Source organism: Eubalaena glacialis, chromosome 5 (assembly GCF_028564815.1).
Source record: "Eubalaena glacialis isolate mEubGla1 chromosome 5, mEubGla1.1.hap2.+ XY, whole genome shotgun sequence".
Lineage (NCBI taxonomy): Eukaryota > Metazoa > Chordata > Mammalia > Artiodactyla > Balaenidae > Eubalaena > Eubalaena glacialis.
In genome coordinates, this window is record NC_083720.1 from 38270791 (window position 1) to 38287835 (window position 17045).

The 17045-nt window shown below is 44.9% G+C and overlaps 1 protein-coding gene across 1 annotated transcript in view; it reads left to right on the forward strand.

The window, feature by feature from the left end:
* OTOP1 (otopetrin 1) overlaps window positions 1–16602 on the forward strand; it is a 43164-nt gene extending 26562 nt beyond the window's left edge. The window contains exons 5-6 of the mRNA XM_061191234.1: window positions 956–1884; window positions 16225–16602. Coding sequence (XP_061047217.1) covers window positions 956–1884; window positions 16225–16395 — 1100 coding nt within the window. The 3' untranslated portion in view covers window positions 16396–16602. The remainder of the gene's footprint in view (window positions 1–955; window positions 1885–16224) is intronic.
* The last annotated feature ends 443 nt before the right edge of the window (window positions 16603–17045 follow it).

A 17045-nucleotide genomic window follows, 5' to 3' on the forward strand; every position in this document is an offset into this window, starting at 1 on the left:
GTTAGACATTGAGGTGTTTCTCTTTCTTTCTCAAAACACAACAAAATTTTACCTAATGCTTCGACTATATTTTTGACTTGTCCCTTAGAAGAGATTGGAATTATAGGCCAGAGACTTTATATCATCTTTAAGGCTTTTGTTGCATATTTCTCTATTTACTTACAGCTTACCCCCTCCTTGTTATGAAATGGTCCTTTATACCATTGCCAAGTGTCTTTCAGAAGGTGAGGCCTGTCTTGTGCCACACTTGCTGGCTTCGGATATTCTCAAGAGGAAAATTTTTGCTGATAAGGGGCATTTTCCCTCACAAAGTTGTTTTTAAAAAGTAAATTAAAAATCACACAGGTCAGTCATATTCATATAGAAAGTTTAGAAAATACAGCTAAGCAAAATCTAGAGGAAAACTTACATAAGGTTGTATGTCAATTATATCTCAATAGAAGTTTCTTTTACTGAAAAAAAAAAAAAATCACCTGCCATTTTTCCGCCCAGAGATAACCATTGTTAACATTTTAGTTTATGTCCTTCCATATTTTTTTCTATGTCTGTCTATCTCCCTATCTCTCTCTCTCTATATATATATATCGCCAAGATATCTATAATTTATAAAAATGGAGCCATACTCTAGCCTCTTTGGCAAGCTGCTTTTGTTCAACAATATCTTCTGAATGTCTTTATATGTTGATAAGTAAATTTCTAAAATACCATTTGCAATGGCTGGACAATATTCTGATGTATGGATAAGATCTAATTCGTGTAATTAGTACTCTTTGGGGAGTATTCATGGCTGTCAATTTAGCCATGATATTAAACATGACAAAAAGCCATGAAATAAAGCTTTTAATTCAATGGCAAACCCAAGCATGAATCCACAGTGAGAATATTTTTTTTGTGGTTTTCTGCTTCGCCACTGAATGTGCTAATTGCCCTCCCCTGTGGTCTGTCTCCCCCCTAGTTTTAGATGACCACACGCCTCCGTGTAACTGCACACCCCCGACCCTCTGCTCTGCCATCTCCCACGGGATCTACTACCTCTACCCTTTCAACATAGAATATCAGATACTGGCCTCCACGATGCTCTACGTCCTGTGGAAAAACATCGGGCGCAAAGTTGACAGTCATCAGCATCAGAAGATGCAGTTCAGGTCTCACGGGGTCATGCTGGGCTCGGTACTGGGCCTGACCGCACTGGCTGCCACCATTGGGGTCGTGGTGGTGTATCTGATTTGGATCGGGCGTTCCAAAACCAGGAGCGAGTCAGCACTCATCATGTTCTACCTGTATGCCATCATCTTGCTCATGCTCATGGGGGCGGCAGGGCTGGCTGGGATCCGGATTTATAGGCTAGATGAGCAATCACTAGATGAGTCCAAAAATCCGGCCCGCAAACTGGACGCAGACCTGTTGGTGGGCACTGCCTCCGGCTCCTGGCTCATCTCCTGGGGCTCCATCCTGGCCATCCTCTGTGCCGAGTCCCGCCCCCCGTACACCTGGTACCACCTGCCCTACTCCATCCTGGTGGTTGTTGAGAAATACATCCAGAACCTCTTCATCATTGAGTCCATTCACCGAGAGCCAGAGAAGCTCTCCAAGGACATCAGAACCCTGCAGGTGGTCACAGTCTGCAATGGCAATGCCACATCCCTCCCTTCTTCTTGCTTTGAGAGCAGACCTGCAGCCGGGGACGTGGCTCCCCAGGGCAGCGAGATGCCACATGCAGCCAATGGAAATATGTGTCTGAGAGAAGTTGGTAGCAAAGAGGAAGAGGAGAAGAGCTGGGAAGGGGCCCTGGGCCCAGCCTGCCACCCCCATTTCCTGCAGGGCAATGCCCAGAGAAGAGTCTTAAGGAATATTGCAGCCTTTTTGTTCCTCTGCAATATTTCGGTAATCTGCAAGTTATTTCTTTATTTAAAAATATTGATTAATCTATTTTCCTTGCCGTTTTCAAATAAGGAATGAAGGCAGCTTTTAATCAAAATAATTGAAACGTAAGGTTAAAATATTAGACTGGAACGTAGGCTTATATTCTACAAATCCGCTTACTGAGTATCTGTGTGCAATGGACTGGGGTGGGAACTAAGAATTAAAGGTGAGAAGATGTAATCTCTTTCCTCAAAAAGGTCACAGTATTAGTGGGAGAGGGAGACAAGGAAAAAATATAGTACAATGAATATGGCAAATGCTGGGACAGGGCTATCTGCAAGGTGGAATGGGAGCATGGATTCAAAGAGGGACTTCAATAAGTAGGGGATGCTTGAGGTGAGACAGAGACTCCATTAGGAGTGCTTTTGGCTGCAAATAACAGAAAGCTTGATCAGCAGTATCTTCAGTCTTAAAGACAAGAATTCTGGAAGTTGGCTGTTCAGGGTTGGCCTGGCAGCTGAACCCTATCATCGAGGATCCAGGCACTGTTCACCTTTCTACTGAATGTGGTTGGCACATGGTCATAGGATGGCTGCAGCAGCACCAGGCATCACGTCTGGGTTCAAGACAGGAAGACAGAGGGAAGGATTGGTGCCAGGCAATGTCTGCAATTGATGTGACCACCCCTAACTGCAAGGGAGGAGGGGGAAGTGGATGGTTTGCTTTCTAGCCTCTATAATGGACGGTAACAAGGTAGAAAAAGATGTATAATCAGCCACTCAGTATTGTCTGCCTCAGCCTCAAGGAACAGTTGGAAGTTTACCAACTGTGGTCAAGGCAAGAAAAAGAAAGCCTTGGGGCAGAGGGCGCACGATGTGCAAAGACACAGAGGCAAAGGACACCATGGCCTAGTTGAGTAGCACCAGCAGCTTGTCATGAATTCCATACACGTGAAGCAGGGCGGGAAACAGGATGGAGGGTCTGGTTAGACGGGTCTGGCTTGCGCAGAGCTTCATAAGCCTGGCTGAGTCTGGTCTTCACTCTGAGGGCAGTAGAGGACCCTCTCAGATTTGTGTTTTAGAATGATCTTCTAGCAGCAACGTGCAGGAAGGATGGAGGGAGGTAAGATCAAAGTCAGGGAAACCGGAACAGAAGCCCCACACAGCTGCCCAGATAGGAAATGATGGGAACTTGAACCAGGGCAGTGCTGGTGGGGATGGGGAGAAGGAAAAGGAATACAAAGCATTGGGTGTTGTTGGGATTTGTTCTAGAGGTACATAGAAGGATGGCAGGTCTGGGTAAAAAGGAGGGAGAAGCAGCCTTTGGTGCACACAGGCATCTGCAGTGACTGTGGCTGGTGGAATGGTGACGACGCCCCAGCCCACGGGGCCCGCCCATCATCACAGCCAACTCTCTGCTACCAGCCTCCGTATCATCAGGGCTGCTCTGTTTCCCCAGAAGCTTACTGGCTTTTTTGCTTCCTCTCCCTAATATCAGTTGGTGCGTGCCCAGGGACTGCAACTTTTGATATTACCCTAAGGCCACAAAATTGGGAGGGTCCATCTGAAGCTGAAAGGGCCATGTGTCTGCCAACAACATCTGATTCTTGCTTTGGATCACCTGGACCTTGGTCCCCCTCCAGGTCGGCAGACAGATATGGGGAGTTCTGAAGGGAGAAGGGGTCCCAGGAGAGTATGGCTCCAGGTGCGCCCTCTTCTTTCATCTTATAGACATTTATGGGGCACCTGCTCTGTGTCAGGAGCTATGTGGGTACAGCAGTGAACAAAGGACTTAAAACAGGAAAACAAGAGAGAGAGATACTAATAACTACAATGGGGCTGCATTTTACGTAAGGCTTACATTCCAGAGAGGGGTGTATCAGCTTAGATTCTTATAAAGTCAGAGTTGGTTCTAGAAAGCCCCTAAAGCGTATTGTTTTTTATGCACCCCAAGGTATGAAGATATCTCTTTTCAGTGAGTTCAGAAAGACCACTTTCCCTGTGTTGGTTTTTTGCTTGATCACCAGGTGATACACTTGGCTTGCTTTTTTGGACCAGCTTGACCGAGAATAGCACTGCTATACTAGAATCGAGTGGCAACTGATGGTCTCTTGGGACCCGAAGGCCAGGTCCAGGGCTCTGGACCAGGAGAAGGACACGTTTTATCTCTTCATCTCTGTGCTCTGCCCCTGATGGCCCCAGGCACTGCCTCTGTTCCCTGGGGAGTGAGCCGGAGGACGGAAATCATTGCAGGCTGATGTCTTAGGATGACCTGAGCCAACTCCACGGGCAGCACTTTGAAACCCTGCACTTCATCCCATGTTGTGCTAAAGGCATCTGGCAGAGGCAGGAACTGTTTCTGTGTGGGACCAGGCGCTGGCGCAGAGGCAGCGGCTGGAGGTGCTGGTGTGCACGACCACGTGGGGCAATTGGCAGCTGTGGGGTGGACAGTAAAGGGTGGTGGGTGTGATGACGGAAGAGCTTGAGTGCTGTGGGAACACTGGGGTTCAGGGGAGGCCTCCTCTTGGTGGAGTGGGGCAGTCTGGGTGGAGCAGCAGGTACGGGGAAGGCACGGATGCAGAGCAAGGCAGGGCTTGCTGGATGCGCTCAAGAACTGGAAGGAAACCCACGTGGCTAGAGCTTGGAGAGCAAGAAGAGAGAGGCGTGGCCTGGTAAGCCATGGCCACAAGCCAGGACTTAATCCTAAATGCAACAGAAAACCATCTAAGGGTTTTATGCTCTGAGTGACAAGATCTGATTCGTGTTTTTATTCTTTTAAATTAAATTAAATTTTAATGGTGGTAATGAACACATAACCTAAAATTTACCATTTTAACCATTTTCCAGTGTACGATTCTGTAGCATTTAGTGCATTCACATGATTGTGCTACCATCACCGCCACCCACCTCTAAAACTTTTTCACTTTGCAAAACTGAAATTTTGTACTCATGAAACAACTCTCCATTCCCTCCACCCCATCCCCTGGCAGCCACCGTTCTACTCTCTTTCTCTATGAGTTTGACTCTGGGTATCTCATATAAGTGGAATCATACGGGATTTATCTCACGTGGTGCAAGGACCTTCAGGTTCATCCATGTTGTAGCCTGTGGAGGGAGAGGGATGCCAAGAGTGGCTCCCAGGTTCCGCCTTGAGTTCCTGGTACATGGTGATGCTATTTATGGAGATTGGGGTCTCTGGAGGGGGAGCAGGCTTGGGAGGGGGCTCAGGTGGAAGGAAGCACATGAGTTTAGTACTGGACACATTCAGTGGAAAGGTCTCTTGGGCATCCAAGTGGACATAACCAACAGGCAGATATTTTGGTTTTTTATTGCTGTGTAACCAGTGACCCCAAATGCATGACAAAAACAACAACCATTTTATTATGTCTCAGGACCTTGTGGGTTAGGAATTCTGGCAGGGCTTGGCTGGACAATTCTATTCCTAATGAAACTGACTGAAGCTACTGGATGGGCTGCTTGGGTTGGAAAGTCCACGATCTGGTGCCTTGGGTTGGGGAGGCTGAAAGGCTGGACTCAGCGGGGACTCTGGCTGCAGCGTATTCGTGGGGACTCTCCAGCACAGCGGTCTCAGGGGAAGTGGACTTCTTAGGTGATGGCTCAGGACCCAGAGCCAGGCTTCCAAAGGACTGGAAGTGCCAGTCTCTTAAGGTCTGGGTGTGGACATTGCACGGCACCATTTCTGCCATATTTTATGGGTCCAGCAGTGATAGCGTCCACCCAGATTCAAAGGAAGGGGGCATAGTTCGCCTTTCAAGGGGATGAGTAGCAAGAATTATAGCCAACTTCACAGCAGATGGAAAGATCTGGATTTCAAGAAAGAGGTCCATAATCTCTTCTTCTTTTATTCTCATTTTCTTTCTTTTTAACATATTTAATGGAGTATAATTTGCTTTACAATGTTGGGTTAGTTTCTGCTGTATAACAAAGTGAATCAGCTATACATATACATATATCCCCATATCTCCTCCCTCTTGCGTCTCCCTGCCACCCTCCCTATCCCACCCCTCTAGGTGGTCACAAAGCACCAAGCTGATCTCCCTGTGCTGTGCAGCTACTTCCCACTAGCTATCTGTTTTACATTTGGTAGTGTATATATGCCAATGCTACTCTTTCACTTCATCCCAGCTTACCCTTTCCCCTCCCCGTGTCCTCAAGTCCATTCTCTATGTCTGTGTCTTTATTCCTGTCTGGCCCCTAGGTTCATCAGAGCCATTTTTTTTTTTTTTTTAGATTCCATATATATCTGTTAGCATATGGTATTTATTTTTCTCTTTCTGACTTACTTCACTCTGTATGACGGACTCTAGTTCCATTCACCTCACTACAAATAACTCAATTTTGTTTCTTTTTATGGCTGAGTAATATTCCATTGTATCTATGTGCCACATCTTCTTTATCCATTCATCTGTCGATGGACACTTAGGTTGCTTCCATGTCCTGGCTATTGTAAATAGAGCTGCAATGAACACTGTGGTACATGACTCTTTTGAATTATGGTTTTCTCAGGGTATGTGCCCAGTAGTGGGATTGCTGGGTCATATGGTAGTTCTATTTTTAGTTTTTTAAGGAACCTCCATACTGTTCTCCATAGTGGCTGTGTCAGCATTCCCACCAACAGTGCAAGAGGGTTCCCTTTTCTCCACACCCTCTCCAGCATTTATTATTTGTAGATTTTTTGATGATGGCCATTCTGACCAGTGTGAGGTGATACCTCATTGTGGTTTTGATTTGCATTTCTGTAATGATTAGTGATGTTGAGTATCCTTTCATGTGTTTGTTGGCAATCTGTAGATCTTCTTTGCAGAAATGTCTGTTTAGGCGTTCTGCCCATTTTTGTATTGGGTTGTTTGTTTTTTTGATATTGAGCTGCATGAGCTGCTTGTATATTTTGGAGATTAATCCTTTGTCAATTGCTTCATTTGCAACTATTTTCTCCCATTTGAGGGTTGTCTTTTCACCTTGTTTATGGTTTCCTTTGCTGTGCAAAAGCTTTTAAGTTTCATTAGGTCCCATTTGTTTATTTGTGTTTTTATTTCCATTTCTCTAGGAGGTGGGTCAAAAAGGATCTTGCTGTGATTTATGTCATAGAGTGTTTTGCCTATGTTTTCCTCTAAGAGTTTTATAGTGTCTGGCCTTACATTTAGGTCTTTAAACCATTTTGAGTTTATCTTTGTGTTTGGTGTTAGGAAGTGTTCTAATTTCATTCTTTTACATGTAGCTGTCCAGTTTTCCCAGCACCACTTATTGAAGAGACTGTCTTTTCTCCATTGTATATTCTTGCCTCCTTTGTCACAGATAAGGTGACCATATTTGCGTGGGTTTATCTCTGGGCTTTCTATCCTGTTCCATTGATCTATATTTCTGTTTTTGTGCCAGTACCATACTGTCTTGATTACTGTAGCTTTGTAGTATAGTCTGAAGTCCGGGAGCCTGATTCCTCCAGCTCCGTTTTTCTTTCTCAAGATTGCTTTGGCTATTCGGGGCCTTTTGTGTTTCCATACAAATTGTAAAATTTTTTATTCTAGTTCTGTGAAAAATGCCATTGGTAGCTTATTAGGGATTGCATTGAATCTGTAGATTGCTTTGGGTAGTATAGTCATTTTGACAATGTTGATTCTTCCAATCCAAGAACATGGTATATCTCTCCATCTGGTTGTATCATCTTTAATTTCTTTCATCAGTGTCTTATCTGCATACAGGTCTTTTGTCTCCTTAGGTAGGTTTATTCCTAGGTATTTTATTCTTTTTGTTGCAATGGTAAATGGGAGGGTTTCCTTAATTTATCTTTCAGATTTTTTATCATTAGTGTATAGGAATGCAAGAGATTTCTGTGCATTAATTTTGTATCCTGCAAATTTACCAAATTCATTGATTAGCTCTAGTAGTTTTCTGGTAGCATCTTTAGGATTCTCTGTGTATAGTATCATGTCATCTGCAAAGAGTGACAGCTTTACTTCTTCTTTTCCGATTTGGATTTCTTTTATTTCTTTTTCTTCTCTGATTGCTGTGGCTAAAACTTCCAAAACTATGTTGAATAATAGTGGTGAGAGTGGGCAACCTTGTCTTGTTCCTGATTTTAGAGGAAATGGTTTCAATTTTTCACCATTGAGAACGATGTTGGCTGTGGGTTTGTCATATATGGCCTTTATTATGTTGAGGTAAGTTCCCTCTATGCCTACTTTCTGGAGAGTTTTTATCATAAATGGGTGTTGAATTTTCTTGAAAGCTTTCTCTGCATCTATTGAGATGATCATATGGTTTTTAGCCTTCAGTTTGTTGATATGGTGTATCACATTGATTTGTGTATATTGAGGAGTCCTTGCATTCCTGGGATAAACCCCACTTGATCATGGTCTATGATCTTTTTAATGTGCTGTTGGATTCTGTTTGCTAGTATTTTGTTGAGGATTTTTGCATCTATGTTCACCAGTGATATTGGCCTGTAGTTTTCTTTTTTTGTGACGTCTTTGTCTGGTTTTGGCATCAGGGTGATGGTGGTCTCATAGAATGAGTTTGGGGATGTTCATCCCTCTGCTATATTTTGGAAGAGTTTGAGAAGGATAGGTGTTAGCTCTTCTCTAAATGTTTGATAGAATTCACCTGTGAAGCCATCTGGTCCTGGGCTTTTGTTTGTTGGAAGATTTTTAATCACAGTTTCAATTTCAGTGCTTGTGATTTGTCTGTTCATATTTTCTATTTCTTCCTGGTTTAGTCTTGGAAGTTTGCACTTTTCTAAGAATTTGTCCATTTCTTCCAGGTTGTCCATTTTATTGGCGTATAGTTGCTTGTAGTTGTTTCTCATGATCCTTTGTATTTCTGCAGTATCAGTTGTTACTTCTCCTTTTTCATTTCTAATTCTGTTGATTTGAGTCCTCTCCCTTTTTTTTTTTCTTGATGATTCTGGCTAATGGTTTATCAATTTTGTTTATATTCTCAAAGACCCAGCTTTTAATTTTATTGATCTTTGTTATTGTTTTCTTCATTTCTTTTTCATTTATTTCTGATCTGATCTTTATGATTTCTTTCCTTCTGCTAACTGGGGTTTTTTTTGTCCTTCTTTCTCTAATTGCTTTAGGTGTAAGGTTAGGTTGTTTATTTGAGATTTTTCTTGTTTCTTGAGGTAGGATTGTATTGCTATAAACTTCCCTCTTAGAACTGCTTTTGCTGCATCCCATAGGTTTTGGTCATCGTGTTTTCATTGTCATTTGTTTCTAGGTAGTTTTTGATTTCCTCTTAGATTTCTTCAGTGATCTCTTGGTTATTTAGTAGTGTATTGGTTAGTCTCCATGTGTTTGTATTTTTTACAGTTTTTTTTTCCTGTAATTGATATCTAGTCTCATAGCATTGTGGTTGGAAAAGATACTTGATACAGTTTCAATTTTCTTAAATTTACCAAGGCTTGATTTGTGACCCAAGATATGATCTATCCCGGAGAATGTTTCATGAGCACTTGAGAAGAAAGTGTATTCTGTTGTTTTTGGATGGAATGTCCTATAAATATCAATTAAGTCTGTCTGGTCTAATATGTCTTTTAAAGCTTGTGTTTCCTTATTTATTTTCATTTTGGATGATCTGTCCATTGGTGAAAGTGGGGTGTAAAAGTCCCCTACTATGATTGTGTTACTGTCAATTTCCCCTTTTATGGTGTTAGCATTTGCCTTATGTATTGAGGTGCACCTATGTTGAGTGCATAAATATTTACAATTGTTATATCTTCTTCTTGGATTGATCCCTTGATCATTATGTAGTGTCCTTCTGTGTCTCTTGTAATAGTCTTTATTTTAAAGTCTATTTTGTCTGATATGAGTATTGCTACTCCAGCTTTCTTTTGATTTCCATTTGCATGGAATATCTTTTTCCATCCCCTCACTTTCAGTCTGTATATGTCCCTAGATCTGAAGTGGGTCTCTTCTAGACAGCATATATACAGGTCTTGTTTTTGTATCCATTCTGGCAGTCTATGTCTTTTGGTTGGAGCATTTAGTCCATTTACATTTAAGGTAATTATTGATATGTATGTTCCTATGACCATTTTCTTAATTGTTTTGGGTTTGTTATTGTAGGTCTTTTCCTTCTCTTGTGTTTCATGCCTAGGGAAGTTCCTTTAGCATTTGTTATAAAGCTGGTTTGGTGGTACTGAATTCTCTTAACTTTTGCTTGTCTGTAAAGGTTTTAATTTCTCCATCGAATCTGAATGTGATTCTTGCTGGGTAGAGTAGTCTTGGTTGTAGGTTGTTCCCTTTCATCACTTTAGATATGTCCTGCCACTCGTTTATGGCTTGCAGAGTTTCTGCAGAAAGATCAGCTCTTAACCTTATTGGGTTTCCCTTTTATGTTATTTGTCACTTTTCCCTTGCTGCTTTTAATATTTTTTCTTTGAATTTAATTTTTGATAGTTTGATTAATATGTGTCTTGGTGTGTTTCTCCTTGGATTTATCCTGTATGGGACTCTCTGCACTTCTTGGACTTGATTGACTATTTCTTTTCTCATGTTAGGGAAGTTTTCAACTATAATCTCTTCAAATATTTTCTCAGACCCTTTTTTTTTCTCTTCTTCTTCTGGGACCCCTATAATTCAAATGTTGTTGCATTTAATGTTGTCCCAGAGGTCTCTGAGACTGTCCTCAATTCTTTTCATTCTTTTTTCTTTATTCTGCTCTATGGTAGTTATTTCCACTATTTTATTTTCCAGGTCACTTATACGTTTTTCTGCCTCAGTTATCCTGCTATTGATTCCTTCTAGGGTATTTTTAATTTCATTTATTGTGCTGTTCATCACTGTTTGTTTGCTCTTTAGTGCTTCTAGGTCCTTGTTAAACATTTCTTGTATTTTCTCCATTCTATTTCCAAGATTTTGGATCATCTTTACTATCATTACTCTGAATTCTTTTTCAGGTAGACTGCCTATTTCCTCTTCATTTGTTTGGTCTGATTCGTTTTTACCTTGCTCCTTCACCTGCTGCATATTTCTCTGATTTCTCATTTTGTTTAACTTACTGTGTTTAGGGTCTCCTTTTCACAGGCTGCAGGTCCATAGTTCCCATTATTTTTGGTGTCTGCCCCCAGTGGGTGAGGTTGGTTCAGTGGCTGTGTAGGCTTCCTGGTGGGGGGGACTGGTGCCTGTGTTCTGGTGGGTGGGGCTGTATCTTGTCCTTCTGGTGGGCAGGGCCATGTCCAGTGGTGTGTTTTGGAGTGTCTGTGAAGTTAGTATGACTTTAGGCAGCCTCTCTACCTAAAAGGTGGGGTTGTGTTCCTGTCTTGCTAGTTGTTTGGCATGGGGTGTCCAGCACTGGAATTTGCTGGCCGTTGGGTGGAGCTGGGTCTTAGTGTTGAGATGAGGTTCTCTGGGAGAGCTCTTGCCGATTGATATTACGTGGGGCTGGGAGGTTTCTGGTGGTCCAATGTCCTGGACTTGGTCCTCCCACCTCAGAGGTTCAGGTCCAACACCTGGCCGGAGCACCAAGACCCTGCCAGCAACATGGCTCAGAAGAAAATGAAGAGAGAATAAAAACAAAAACAAAAACAAACAAAAAATGTACAGACAGAACCCTAGGACAAATGGTAAAAGCAAACCTATACAGGCAAAATCACACAAAGAAGCATACACATACACACTCACAAAAAGAGAAAAAGGAAAAAAATATATATATTAAAAAAAAAGGAAGAGAACAACCAAACCAATAAACAAATCCACCAATGATAATAAGCACTAAATACTAAACTAAGATAAACATAAAACCAGAAACAAATTAGATGCAGAAAGCAAACTCCAAGTCTCCAGTTGCTCCCAAAGTCCACTGCCTCAATTTTGGGAACATTCATTGTCTATTCAGGTATTCTTCAGATGCAGCGTTTATCAAGTTGATTGTGGGGATTTAATCTGCTGCTCTGAGGCTGCATGGAGAAATTTTCCTTTCTCTTCTTTATTAGCACAGCTCCTGGGGTTCAGCTTTGGTTTAGGCCCTGCCTCTGCATGTAGGCTGCCTTCAGGAGTCTGTTACCCGCCCAGACAGGAGGGGGTTAAAGCAGCAGCTGATTAGGGGGCTCTTACTCACTCAGGCCAGGGAGAGGCAGGGGTATGGTAGTCATAATTGGAATGTGGGGCAAGCCTGCGGCGGCAGAGGCTGGCGTGACATTACAACAGCCTGAGGTGTGCCGTGTGTTCTCCCTGGGAACTTGTCCCTGGATCACGGGACCCTGGCAGTGGCGGGCTGCACAGGCTCCCAGGGTGGGTATGGGTAGTGACCTGTGCTTGCACACAGGATTCTTGGTGGCAGCAGCAGCAGCGTTAGTGGTTCATGCCTGTCTCTGGTGTCTGAGCTGTTAGCCACGGATTGCGCCTGTATCTGAAGCTCATTTAGGCGGTGCTCTGCCCTCTGTGGGCAGACAGGGGAGGAATCTCCTCTCCTCGTGCACCCTGAAACAATGGTCTCTTGCCTCTCCAGCAGGTCCAGACTTTTTCCTGGACTCCCTTCCAGCTAGCTGTGGCTCACTCGCCCCCTTCAGGCTGTCTTCATGCAGCCAACCCCAGTCCTCTCCCTGGGATCCGACCTCTGAAGCCCGAGCCTCAGCTCCCAGCCCCCACCTGCCCCACTGGGTGAGCAGACAAGACTCTCAGGCTGGTGAGTGCTGGTTGGCACCAATCCTCTGTGCGGGGATCTCTCCGCTTTGCCCTCTGCACCCCATTTGCTGCGCTCTCCTCCGTGGCTCCAAAGCTTCCCCCCTGCCCACGCCCCATCCCTGCCAGTGAAGGGGCTTCCTAGTGTGTGGAAACTTTTCCTCCTTCACAGCTGCCTCCCAGAGGTGCAGGTCCTGTCCCTACTCTTTTGTCTCTGTTTTTTCTTTTTTCTTTTGCCCTACCCCAGTACATGGGGATTTTCTTGCCTTTTGGGAAGTCTGAGGTCTTCTGTCAGTATTCAGTAGGTGTTCTGTAGGAGTTGTTCCACATGCAGATGTGTTTTTGATGTATTTATGGGGAGTAAGGTGATCTCCATGTCTTGCTCTTCTGCCATCTCGAAGGTCTCTTCCTTTTCTTCTCATTTTCCCTCCCTTCCTGACAATATATCCTCTGTGTGTCCACTGAGGGCCAGCAGTGCTGTGAGTGATGAAGGTGCAACATGCCCCAGAGCTCTGGTCTTCCTCCTATGGGGCTTATAAACCAGATGGCAGGACTAGCAACAAAAAATCAAACAGGAGAAATGCCTATAGTTATGTGTGCCCTGCAGGGAAGTAAGAAAGGATGGTGCATGAGGTGGTGCTTGGATGGCCATGGTAGATCACATGGCCAAGTTGGTGGGAAGGGCTTTCTCAGGCGGTGGGATTAGAGACCAGAGCTGGATGGCAGAAGGAGCCATGGGTGCTACAGGCAGAGGAAGCAGCCAGTGCAAAACCCTGGGTGGGAGGAGCTTGCCTCCTTTGAGAAGAGGAGGAAGGGCATGTGACTGGGGTGGGTGGGTGGGGGACAATCTGGGGAGCTGGGTTGGGGGATGGTAAGGGATCATCTAACAGAGGGCTCTGCCATCCCGTGTAGCAGGTAGATTTTATTTTAAATGTGCTGTGAAGCCCTTGGGTGTTTAACCAGGAAAGGGACACCATCTTACATAAATAATTAATCTGGTGATGAGTGGTGAATAGACTGTAGGCTGAGAGCTTAAGCAGGGAGCCACTGCCATGGTCCAGGTGAGAGATGGGGGTGGTGGCCTGGCCGGTGGAGTGGAGAGAAACGGGTGGATTGAGAATTGATGGATTGGGTGGCAGGCGGATTGTTATGAGAATGAGTGAGAAGATGAGGATGATGCCTGAAATTTTGATTGAGCCTCTGGGAGGAAGATGTTGCTGAGGAGGCGGGGAGAAATGGGAATGTAATGTTGAGTTTGAGATGCATCTTAGACAACCAAGTAGCCAGTGGGATATATGAGCCTGCAATTCTCAAGGGTAGACCAGGCTGGTGATTTAGATTGGGAAGTCGTAGGCCCATAGCTGGTATTTACAACCAGGACTGGGTGAGATCATCAGGGGTCATGGGTATAGGGTAGAGAAGAGGACCCAGGAATGAATGAGCCCTGGGACCAGCCAACATTAAGAGACTGAGCAAAGGAGGAGGAACCAGCTAAGGAGGGCGGGAAGAACCAGCTGGCGTGGGAGGATGACCCTTAAGGACCCAGAACACAGAGAACACAGTGGTCTAGAGATATAAGGCCACGAGTGTTCTATATGGAGATGTTAATGAAAGCCACGTGTATCAGTTACCCATTGCTGTGTAAGAAATGACCCCTAAACTTGGCAACTTAAAACAACAGACATTTTTTTTTTTTTAAAGGAATTCCTTTATTTTTTATTTATTTATTTTTTATTATTTATTTATTTATTTATTTTTAGCTCTGTTGGGTCTTCGTTTCTGTGCAAGGGCTTTCTCTAGTTGCGGCAAGCGGGGGCCACTCTTCATCGCGGTGCACGGGCCTCTCACTATCGCGGCCTCTCCTGTTGCGGAGCACAGGCTCCAGACGCGCAGGCTCAGTAGTTGTGGTTCATGGGCCCAGTTGCTCCGCGGCATGTGGGATCTTCCCAGACCAGGGCTCGAACCCGCATCCCCTGCATTGGCAGACAGACTCTCAACCACTGCGCCACCAGGGAAGCCCCAGACATTTCTTATTTCACAGCTTCTCTGGGTCAGGAATCTGAGTGTGACTTAGCTGGGTGGCTCTGCTCAGGGTCCCTTACAGGCTGTGGCCAAACTGCCCACTGGGGCTGCAGTCATTTCATGGCTTGATTTTGGAGGGGAAGGGGGTCTGTTTCTAAACTCACTTATGTGGCTGTTGGAAGGATTTGGTTCCTGGTGGGCTGTTGGGCTGAGGGTTTGAGTTCCTTGCTGGCTGCAGGCCTGAGATCCCCCTCAGTTCCTGGCCATGTGGCCTCTCCATAGGCTGGCTCACATGGCAGCCAGTTCCTCTCTTGCAAGAGGGGGTGAGCAAGATGGACTCCAGAGTCCTTTTGTAACCTAATCTCAGAAGTGACATCCCATGACTTGTGTCATATTCTGTTGGTTAAAATAGAGTCACTAGATTCAGTCCAACTCAAGGGGACAGGGCTCCACAAGATTCCCAGGAGGTGGGACCATTGGGGGTCACCTGAGAGGCTGCCTGCCACAGTGTAGGGGTGGAGAAAGTTGTGGAAGTGTCAGTGTGAGAGGGAAGCAGGTCTAGGAGCCCAACAATTTAAGGGGAGGTAGAGGAGGAGGAGCTGGGACAGGGAGGCTGAGAAGGGGAAACCAGTGTGTAGGTTCCATGAGCAACAAAAATAATAGGTTATTGCTTTATGTTTTGCAGACTTAGTTGCCATTTTATTCTCATCTGAGCCCTCTGAGACAGGTGTTAGTATTCCCATCTTATAGGTGAGGAAACTGTGGCTTGGAGATGTTAAATTATAGTCTGTAAGTGGCAGGAGTCCAGGGCTGGTTCCACGGCATGTGCTTCTCCTCCTGATCAGGGGGATGTGGGCAGGGTCTGGGCTGCCTCTCTAAGCCAAGGACAAGCCAGAAAAAGGACCACAGAACTCACCAGCCCAGACCCACGTGGCTGGGACCCCCAAGCACCAATGGTGAAATGTAAAGACGGGTGTGGGAAACAGGGAGCACCACTGTAGGAAAACACTGGGGGCTATGGGAACACACAGGGAGTTCCTGCCTGACTGGTTAGATCAAGGAGGGCTTCCTGGAAGGGGAGGTGTCTCAGGACTTGGAAGAAGGTAGGACTTAGCAGAAGAAGGAAGACAGGGAGTCCCTGATAGAGGAAGAGGCAGGAGCAAAACCCTGAAGGCTGGGGAAAGGCACATTTGGGGGCTGTGCACAGCCCGGGAGGGCCAGAGTGAAGGGTGTGATGAGGGATGTGGAGACGTGGACGTGTTCCCGATCATTGAGGGAATTTGGACCGTCTCCTGAAGGCATTTGGAGCCCTGGTGAGTGGTCAGCAGAGGAGTGACAAGGTCAGATGTGTGCTTTATAAAGATCACTCTGAAGCCACGTGATGGGCTGGAGGGGGGGGGAATCGAAGGAGCCACTGGAGTGGAGGGGATCATGGGAGGCATTGCAGCAGTCCGGGGAGGGGGAGAGGGAGGACCAGACCAAGGTGAGGGCTGTGGGGATGGAGAGAACCAGGTAGGTGTGAAGAGCGTTCGTGCAGGATCGGGGCTCAGTGGACTGATGCGCTCCATAGAGATGGGAAACACGCAGGGGCTGCTTACCCCTGTGACAGGTGTGACTCGGTCTCCCTGAGTCCAGGTCAGCGCCTGGGTTTGTGGGGAGCCCTCGGGCGGCTGCTAGGACCACCTCCTCTTCTCTTGCAGCTCTGGATCCCTCCCGCCTTTGGCTGCCGCCCCGAGTACGACAACGGATTGGAGGAAATTGTCTTTGGCTTTGAACCCTGGATAATAGTGGTCAACCTGGCCATGCCTTTTTCTATTTTCTACCGAATGCACGCAGCTGCCTCCCTCTTTGAGGTCTATTGTAAGATATAATCTGTGTCCACATCAAAGACTGAGGAGAGAGCTAACAAGAGAATTCAGTGGAGCCACCTGGGAATGGCGAGGTCGGGCAAATACTGCCTTACAAATGTGAGAAGGGCCGCCTTTTGTCTGCGATAATTGTTTTTCCCATGAGCTGGAATTACCCATCACCCTAGATGAGTGTAAACAAGTTAGATCAAAATCTGAGATGGCTGAAGTCTGCCCTTGGTTAGTTAATTCTAATCGAACCTAAATTATTTGATCTCCTTCGAAATGAGATCCTCTGTTTTAGAATAATGTGATTTCAGGTTGGAAAAAAATATATCCAGTTTGTTTTTCATTAAAATATTTTCTGTTATCATGTTACTATATACAACCTTTTCCTGACCATCTGCATAGTCTAATCACCTTTAAATTTTATCTTTCCCAGAGCTGATGAATGTAGCTAAAATCACATTTAGTTTATATTGTACTTTCTGAATACGTTTCATTTTTTGAACAAAGTTATTTTTATCGTCTGGATGGAAATTTGTGTATAGATCAATATAAAGACATATTTCTCACCTGAAATTTTGGCATATTTTCATTTGTAAAGTTTTTTTTAATACATTTTTAGTATCTTTCACTATGAATATATATATGCTTACTTTAGAAAATTAGGA